The following is a 9,185-nucleotide window of genomic DNA, read 5'->3' as shown; positions in this document are numbered from 1 at the left end:
CCATGGAGGCGCCCATCAAGCACAGCCACACAGAACCACGTAGCGATCCCCGTGTTAGGACAGACAAGCAAACGCTATGAGTAGGCACAAAATCCACATCCCCTCCCGTCATGGATTAATTCAGGGCAGACACTTACTGGAGAATCGTAGGAAAAGGCACATTCGCTCTTGAAAACCCTGTCTCCTGTTTTGGGGACTCTGATGGTGGGCATGAACGGGACCAGCAGCTCTCCGAGATCTGCAGCCATCTTCGCATTCCTGCTCCTCGCGGCACAATGCAACGAGACTCACCAGAGCAGGGCTGTCAGAGGCAAGGATGCTATTTTTAAAGCGCTCGGTGTCTACATTCCTCCGGTTGCAGGGGGATGTCAAGCTGACGAAGGAAGCGACGCGTTGCGTTGAACTCAGAAATAATAACAAAAATACAAAAAGGAAAAAATTCGTAGAGAAAACTAGCTTGATTTATTTTTCCTTTTGCACCTGCGCATGGATTTCATTGCCCACCACGACGCGCTCAAAACATGGTCCGCGGACCCGCCCTCTTTGGTGGGCGATTCCAAGTCAATTGACCATGCTTTTTACCAATTATTCCGCTATTCCGTTATAAGATGGCTTTTCGGAATTTGGTATGCTCAAACCTAAAGCCATATTATGAGTGGACTAATATTTTTCAGGGAGTACAATTTTAAAATGAATTGGCCAGTTATTGACGGAAAATAAAAACAGACCAAATGAAAGTATGCTTACTGCGTTGTCCCACATGTTCTAAAAATGTGTCCCCAATATTCAATCGAAATTTGCTAACTACATATATAACTACAATTATAACCGCAACATATACCTGTATTTTGTTCATTCATTTTATTCGATGCTGCCATCGTGTGGCCAAGTTGCGTAGATATAAGAAACAAGTTCAACAATGAGTAATCTCTCAATACAGATATCTACATATGAATGCATTATTTTTAGGGACAATATTTAATAATCTGAAGTGTTCTAGTTTCCATATGTAGTATCGTCCAAACCGATGGTCAGTCCGCGTGGCGAGAAACACTCACAACTCATCGACTATGTTCTGATGACGATTTAGTTTATGAGCTTTGATATCGGTTAAAAGAGATTATCCAAAGTGCCATCTTGAACTGAAATACCTACAAAAAATTAACAATGAACGAAGTCTTGGTCCGGATATCCGTTATCTTATTCAGCTACTCTGGAACCCCAGACATACTGCCCATTGGCCCTAGAGATACATCCTAGTCAGACAACAGCTGATGTTTTTCTTTAAATAATTAATTATATATAAATCCTATACTTAATCATTTAATTAATTAAATAATGAGAAACTAGGCACTGGTGCAGAATCAAAGTACATCATATATACTTTATTTAAGCAGAGGAGAAAAAATGTACAAACAGTGAGTTTCACCACCACAACAAGGATTTAAATTTGAGTGTGGTGTTTAAGTGTCAGGTGTTGACTTGGGGCTGTGGTCGATGAGGCCCTTGTCCACAGTCTCCTTCTGGAACCAGGGGCCGTCTCCCCTCTGTCTCATCTGGCGACGCACCTCCAAATGGGCCAGTCTGTGGAATGGAAACCCCCAACAATATTGAAGAGAAGCCTACAAGATAACAAGCACTCTTACCTTTGAGAGGTCATGGCTAGATCTCAGTGATCAGGTTTGGATTTGAAAGCTGAAACTTTGCCAGTATCCAAGATTTGAGGAAACTATCCATTTACAAACATAACCTACTGACAGCTGGCAGGGAGGTATTAACTCAAAAGAGATGATGATGGTAAGCCGATATCTTCAACACTAATAAATAGATACCGCGACTTTAAAGGCTGATTCCTCTCAGGTTGTCATAGTTACTGATGCTGCTTCGGTATCAGACTAAGCCAATACAGGCAATCCTTTCTATATTACAATATAACTGCCCAAGAGTGTCAGGTAACAAACCTTTTCCATAAACCATTTTGATTCTGTACTGCCTACAATCACAATCTACGCAATCCAACTGATTCAGTTGACGCATGTTGATGTATTAAACTACAAAATGGATGAGAGTGGATTGCGAGTGGCAAATGAACATGATTGTGGTTATTCTCATGGCTGTGTCGCATTGAAACCCGACTCTTATTCAACATGTGTGCACTTGGGACTTGAAACGTGGTAGGTTACACATTGGTTACATTTTGATCACAGGGCAAAAATCTAATAACAATAACAGTAAGTAAAAATAAAAAAAAAGGCATATACATGAACAATCTAGGTGGATGCGACCGCTGACTCCGAGTCGACACACTCACCTATGCTCTCCCTTCTCCTGCTCAATCTGAATAGCAGCCATCATCTTTTCATAGTCCTTCACTGGGGAGTCGTAGAAGTTACGGGAAATAAATCGGGTGATGGGATGCTGCAAACACACAGTCAACATGTTAATGTTATCATTAATGCAATCCATATGATAAGTATATGATTTTCATATACTACTACTACTCACAGTACTCAAATCACACTCAACCCACATCATCATCAGCTTTATGTGCATGTTTTTATACAAGCTAGGCCCGAACTGTATGCATTTGCCATTAATAAAATGCAGCTGTGAAGCATTGAATGTCTGTCAATTGTATTAATATGAATGCTCTTTAATTGATAAACTTTCTGAAGTGTTTTTTGGGAGTTAACCTATTTAAATAGACTGGCCAGAGAAGGGGAGCTACATACCCTGTAGTACTCCCAGTACTCCGGTTCATAGCCCTCTGGGATTTCAGCCAGCTCTGCCTCACCTGGAAAAAACAAAAACACAGGTTTTGTAAACTTTCCATTTTAGGGAAGTGCACTATTGACCAAATGGAAGACTTTGAAACCAAAAGTGATCCAATAAAAATCGGTGAACATTAGAACATTTGCCCAAAAACAACAATAATAATATGTCATAATAATGCAACAATAATAATAAGAAAAAGAATATGTTACTATGTGCAAACAAAGAATTTATTATGATGCCTTATTTTGCTACTGGTATTTGTTGACATATTCATTCATATTGCTTTAATAACAAAAGTCTTACTTACCAAAGAACACATTTATAAATGTTACACCGGCAGCCACTGGAATTCCAGTCAGGAGAATATAATATCTCTGAAAGTAGATTTTTGCATATATTTCAGCTGTGCACTAGTATTGAGGGCGATGAACTTGATGCCTTAAGCATCTATCTATCTGATTCTAGGGAATTTAGAAGACGCTTTTGTCCAAAGCAACTTACGACCATTCATACATACACACATTCACAAACCAACTGTGGTGTCAACCATGCAAGGTGAACGACAGCTCATCGGGATTAGTTAGAGTTAGGTGTATTGCTCAGGGACACCTCAATACAAAAGGAGCCGGGGATCGACCTGGCAACCTTCGGTAACAAGTCAGCCAGCTGTACCTTCCGAGCTCCTGCCGCCCTCCTTGACCTCAACATGTCTTTACTTGACCAAGCAAATCAGTTTACTTGGTCCTTTATATTACATGAAAAGACGCACTACTCACCAACAAGCGTAGAAATCTGGTGTCATAGTAGCCGCTGGGTTTGACCACAAACAGCTGCTTACCATGGCCCCAACGTACTGCAACTGCAAGACAAGGGTTGCATTTTGCGTGTCAGTATAGTTTTTGACTTTTTTTGGCCAATTTAAAGTTCAATAAACACAGAAGATCACTCTGATGGTGCTCGATTTAAGAAATATTAAGGGACATGTTATTACGTATCGACCTGTGCTTCAATTAAACTGGAGCAAATCACCACCACTGTTGGAACTTTTTTTAAATCTGTTTAATTAGCAAAGTGTCGCATTGTAACGAAAGAAAGATACTTAACATTATTATTATTATTATTATTAGTAGTAGTAGTAGTAACATGCATAAAGAACTTAGTCATTTGACCCGAGAAGGAAGGCTGACAACAACTGTATAGGTGACTGCAACGACTGAAAGCTAGCAGGGAGCTAATGAGTGAAGCACAAGGTCACAACAACAAACAACTATTTAGGTCAAGTATCCACAAATTAAACGATTCACAAAGTCGGTTACCTTGTTCCGTTTTAGGAATCGTTCTTGTCAGCAAATTTGACACCTTATTTCCAGATTTTAGAGGACTAAGTCTGGCTGCAAAGGCAGCAGCAGACCGGAGAACGCTCATCCCCACCATCACTGCTGCATGACACCATCTAACAACAAGCTTTCCTATTGGCTGAACAGTGACAACGCTAAATAACCATTACAAATTGAGGCTACGCTGGAATATTTTTCATAATTTATTGGTCATTATTGTAACGTAAAAAATGACAAAATATTATTTTAAAAATGTAATGAGCCAACCACTGTGTTTGAATTTGAAACTTTGCTATATCGGTTAATTTAGAATTGCATGCTGGGAAATCCGTGACAGTCACCGTATATTGGAAACATGGCGGCGACCTCAGCAGGACGTGTTCTGGCACTATGCAAACAATTTCATAATGTTGTAAGGATATCTTCAACCATACCATCTCAAAACACAGGCATTTGTTTAACAAAGTCTTCACTTGCCAGGTAATTGATTGTTTTATTGTATGATATAGTTTGAACCCTACCAATTGCCATTACATTCTGGGAAGGTCTTGGACAGCTATATGTCTAATCCCTGTTGAATGGTCAAGAAGATGGGAATGTGGAGTTCATCGTGACCCTCCTCAGTAACTGGGTTAATACAATTGTTCTATGGCTATATGGATATATGTTGCTCAATAACTACTATTATGTGTATTTATTTTTCTTTGGATTGATCTCGCCCGCAGGCAGAATTTACTAGCCGGTGCTGCTTGTCCCATTTGCCCCGTTGTCCAATGTCGTCCTCTGCACACAAGCATCAGCAGAATGGGGCTGGAAGAATTCTTCGACCTCCCTGAGAACTGGGGAGAAAGCACAGTGAAGTCAGGTAGAGATTATATTGCGTGTCAGATATCTAACGGGGTGAGTAAATAAAGCTCCCTTTTCAATATATATTTGCTATACTTTTTGTTTAAGGTGCACCATGGACTGTAACACTTCTGAGATCCAAGAGCAACGAAGAACTACACAAACTATGGTGGGCTTTGTATTTTAATTACTCATTCAAAACTATATGTTGTTGTCTAGTCAGACAGGTTTAATAGGTCTCTTCTCTTCAATCCAGGTACTTGCTTCTGAAAGAGAAGAACATGCTGCTAACTATTGAGCAGGAGGCGAAACGTCAAAGGGTTTCGATGCCGAGTCCAGAGAGATTAAAAAAGGTATAATTAATTAACTTGTGTGTGTACTGCAGAATATTTATTGTCCCTGAAAATAATGATTTCAGTACCGGTTTATGAAAAGGTTTTATTAATACAGACTGCGTTTTTGGCCAACCCTAAATATCATTTATATATTCCACCTTCTTGGTGCCTTAAGCTGCCAATACAATTCACCATCAACAAAACTTTATCAGACACTGATCCATTCTGCTTTGTCCTCCTGGTAGATCGAGCGGTCCATGCAGAGGATGGACAAAGTGGTGGAGGAGAGGGAGACGGCACTGAGGCTGCTCCAGACCGGCCAGGAGTATGCCAGGCCTGCTGACTGGAGGAGGAATCTGTTTGGAAAAGTGGTTTGGTAAGGGAGAGGATAAAGAACACTTGACTTTTCTAGATGAAGTAATGCTAGGTAACTTTTTATTTATTTTTTAGAGCTCAACCGATATTGGCCTATCACAGATATATCGGTATTTTTGTATGTTAAGATATAAAACCTTTAGAAATGGTGGCGATTTATAAATGTTATTACCTCTTTATTAGTCCTTTACGTTGGTGGTTGAACCCTTTCACTGAGCACATCCACATAAACACTCGCTCCTCCCCGTACAGTTAATTGGTTCCTTTAGCTCGGCCGATATAGTGCTATCGGTCATATTTTTACTCCATAATATCAGCCCCTCAAATCCTGTATTGGTCGGGCTTTAATTACTTTGTATGATTATAAAGTAATAACGTGTACAAATAGCCATGAAGACATTTGTTTTATTGCAACCATCTCATATGGACCTAATTTGGTCAGTGACTACTGGTTAAAAAATGACCAAATTAGATGGACATCATAATACTCAAGTTTTCCACCCTTGAGCAAATAACAGAATGGAAGAGAACATGGGAAATTCAAGTGCCCTAAATGACGTCTGTGAATGTTTCGCTCCCCAGGCACCGCTTCAGAGAGTATGCCATTCCGTGGTATATGAATGCAACATACAAGCGAAGAAGGTTCTACACACCATCATTTGTAAAGCCACATATACGGTAAGCATGCAGAAACACTATTTTCCCTGGTCATGGGAAGGTTAAGTCATATGCAACACATGTTGTTGCATCTCGTCCCAACCACCAGGGGGCCGGGTAATGTACTGGCCACAAATGATCCAGTCTACCTGTAGGCATCCACTTGCAAGATGCCTAATCTACTAACTGCACATGAATAAGGCAACAGCCAGGTCTGTGGGCAGTGTCATTATGTTATTTCCTGTCTCCCAGGCTGCGTATGGAGAAGAACCTCCGGACGCGAGCTAGGCAGGCGGACTTGGAGAAGAAGCAGCTGGCCAAACTCAAGGAGAAGTTTCCTCAAATGAAGGCCTCTTCATAATGTTTTTATCTATCGAGTGCTTGGATAGAACTCCATTCACCCTACTCGGCTGTGTAAATCCAATTACATGAAGTACGTCAAGTTGCTTGTCATCATTGGAAATTTGTTGAATCAGTTGTCTTTGTATTGAATCATTAAAGATTATGTGAGTAATTATTTGGTTGTAACCTTAATGATAGACATCACATTAAAATAAACCTTATTAAATATTCCACGTAAACCAAGGTTTAGCAACTGATCTTTGATTTGGGTGAAGTAATTTCTTAAAATAATATTGTAATGTTTATGTTGAAAAACTTGAGAAATTGAGAAACCTCATAACAAAAGACTTTAATTTCAAAAGACAACGTTGCAAATGAGTTAAAAAATTAAATACAGATTGTATTTGAAGTCATTCTCACCGCAAAAGGAGAGGGCTGAATTCTGCCTATGAAAAGCTTATTACTTGAGGAATCGCTTTTATACAAACCTAAACTGTGTTCATAGCATTCATGTCCTGTAGAAACCTTGCACGTCTTATCTTCAATATCGATCTATGGCAATTGGAAACCCACTTCAACAAACATGTTTTCTTGAGATTAATGACATAATATTAACAGCCATAAAGCTGCTTGATTGACCCCTCACAAATACACAGACTAAATGTCTCCATTGTAACACAGTTTAAGTTATGACTGACAAGTAGATGTTTGCTATATAAAACCAAGTACAAACAAACGATAGTTACAAAAAAACAATTCAACAAAACATCGGCTTATGACCCAGAGTCCAGGTGAAGACATGAATTAAACATGTGGTTTTTGCTATGATGGCATCCATACATGATGTGGTTGGGGAAGTAGGGTGGTTAATAAATCAAGGGCACTTCCTGTCCACACACTGTTTTCCTCCTTCCTCGTACTCCTGTTTAGAGATCCACATCTGCTGGAAGGTTCCCTGGAAGAACAGATCAGCGATGTGAGTGTAATTCAATAAGGCATTATATTTTTCAGGTAATAATATCTGTCATCTGTTCTTAATCACAATTGCAGTCCTTAAGGACTACACAGGCTTAACACTTAATGAGAGCCCCAGACCCAAGTAAAACTACTTGAAAGTCTGTGGATGTTCAATGCTGACGATTTATATTACAGATCATAGGAATCTGACTTTAGATTACCAATCTCAAGTCTGATGACAGACAAGCCTAAATCTGGGGGATTGGGTTGTTTATTTTGCCTCATATTTGTTTGAACAATCAGGTTGGTGGCATACAAACTTGATCGGCACCAGTTTACAGGAAAAAAAAAAAAAAAAAAAGTGTCAACTTTTGAAATCCACACCATGTAGACTGGCCAATTGAGAAATACAATTATAAAAATCGTTTTAAGCAGATTTAACTACTTGCTCGAAAGCGTTTTCTCTTCGGTGTAAAATCTCTAACTAAACAGAGAAACAGGCGTAACACAACCATAGGCCCCGTGCCATCTCCCCCAGAATGACCGTGAGACCAATAAGCTCGTAACGATCCAACTTACTAGAGACGCCAGGATGGAGCCTCCTATCCAGGCACTGAAGCGACGCTCCACCGTTGTGTTGTTGGCTATGAGTTTCAGCCTCATGCTCTGCAGACAGAACACATAACATCTTAGCATAGAATAAGAGAGTGGCAGAGAGTGAAGAAGAGTGGCCTGTTGGTCCGGTTTTTTTCATTAAGAAAGCACAAAATAGCTTAAGAAAAGTAAAAGCAACGAAGAATGGTGAGTAAATACAGAATCATATATATATATTTTTTTCTATAAATCAAGTTGGTAGCAATATTCCGGGACCTTTGCCATACGTCTAACAGTAAGGTGGCTCTTTATGACGAAGAGGAAGGACGCCATCTCATGGCTTGGTCAACTTACAGGAGGAGTCTTCTGGGAGAGTTCCCTGTTGAGTCGGTCCGTGAAACCCTGGATAAGTGTGTTTCCCCCCGTCACCACCACGCTGCCGTACAGACCCTGACACACACACAAGTCCAATCAAGTTATAAGCCAATAAGGGCTAGACACATCAATACATTGACGTATTCTTAGTTACAAGGAAACCCATGATAATTCTGATATTCGTTTGGTGCTCACCGGTCGAATGTCTATGTCACACATGCCCACGCTGGTGGTCACCACGTGACCCACACCCAGCATGGTGTTCCCAGAGAGACCCTGGGGAATACACACACAGCATACATTTATAATTGATGAGTGCATGGCTTTTTATGAGAGGTCACAGGTCGCTTGAATACGATTTATTGAGAAAGGGTCTCGGCTTCTTTGTAGGCAACAGGTCTGTACGTCCTCAGAGGTCCAGAGTATCGTGCAAATTACCGGAATCGCGCCAGACAATTTCAGCGATTTTAAATTGATACGCTTCACTTTTTGATATTGTTTGCTCATCATCTCTTAAGATTCACACATTTAAGTGTGTTGAATACTTGACCATAGCTTGCCTACATAAATAACACACACACACACACACCCA

General features: G+C 40.1%; 3 protein-coding genes across 3 annotated transcripts in view; 1 reads left to right on the top strand and 2 right to left on the bottom strand.

Annotated features, from left to right (window-relative positions):
* Positions 1-1,359: 1,359 nt before the first annotated feature.
* Positions 1,360-4,221, bottom strand: ndufb5 (NADH:ubiquinone oxidoreductase subunit B5). The gene is made up of 6 exons (XM_079739693.1): positions 4,092-4,221; positions 3,552-3,634; positions 3,083-3,149; positions 2,733-2,794; positions 2,312-2,418; positions 1,360-1,584 (listed from the first exon to the last, which is right to left on the bottom strand). The coding sequence occupies exons 1-6, from the start codon at positions 4,207-4,209 to the stop codon at positions 1,464-1,466; spliced, it is 558 nt and encodes a 185-aa protein (XP_079595819.1). The 5' UTR covers positions 4,210-4,221; the 3' UTR covers positions 1,360-1,463.
* A 246-nt stretch (positions 4,222-4,467) lies between these two features.
* On the top strand, positions 4,468-6,794 carry mrpl47 (mitochondrial ribosomal protein L47; the record flags this gene model as incomplete). Its single annotated transcript, XM_079739198.1, has 7 exons — positions 4,468-4,592; positions 4,838-4,977; positions 5,067-5,127; positions 5,215-5,311; positions 5,539-5,669; positions 6,251-6,346; positions 6,578-6,794. The coding sequence occupies 7 exons, from the start codon at positions 4,468-4,470 to the stop codon at positions 6,684-6,686; spliced, it is 759 nt and encodes a 252-aa protein (XP_079595324.1). The 3' UTR covers positions 6,687-6,794.
* Positions 6,795-7,001: 207 nt separating this feature from the next.
* actl6a (actin-like 6A) overlaps positions 7,002-9,185 on the bottom strand; it is a 9,881-nt gene continuing 7,697 nt past the window's right edge. Inside the window, exons 11-14 of the mRNA XM_079739488.1 lie at positions 8,789-8,869; positions 8,573-8,668; positions 8,204-8,290; positions 7,002-7,622 (exon numbers count right to left, since the gene is read on the bottom strand). Coding sequence (XP_079595614.1) covers positions 7,542-7,622; positions 8,204-8,290; positions 8,573-8,668; positions 8,789-8,869 — 345 coding nt within the window. The 3' untranslated portion in view covers positions 7,002-7,541. The remainder of the gene's footprint in view (positions 7,623-8,203; positions 8,291-8,572; positions 8,669-8,788; positions 8,870-9,185) is intronic.

The sequence above is a fragment of the Pollachius pollachius genome, assembly GCF_949987615.1.
Source record: "Pollachius pollachius genome assembly, chromosome: 7".
Lineage (NCBI taxonomy): Eukaryota > Metazoa > Chordata > Actinopteri > Gadiformes > Gadidae > Pollachius > Pollachius pollachius.
This window is presented reverse-complemented; position numbering and strand designations above follow the sequence as displayed.

Excerpts from the sequence above, each read along its gene's own strand:
- ndufb5 (XM_079739693.1), bottom strand. The coding sequence starts at position 4,209 with ATGGTGGGGATGAGCGTTCTCCGGTCTGCTGCTGCCTTTGCAGCCAGA. Across the intron at positions 2,795-3,082 it reads ATTTATAAATGTGTTCTTTG|GTGAGGCAGAGCTGGCTGAA; the intron begins GTAAGTAAGACT and ends TGTTTTTTCCAG. Across the intron at positions 1,585-2,311 it reads CAGGAGAAGGGAGAGCATAG|ACTGGCCCATTTGGAGGTGC; the intron begins GTGAGTGTGTCG and ends TCCATTCCACAG.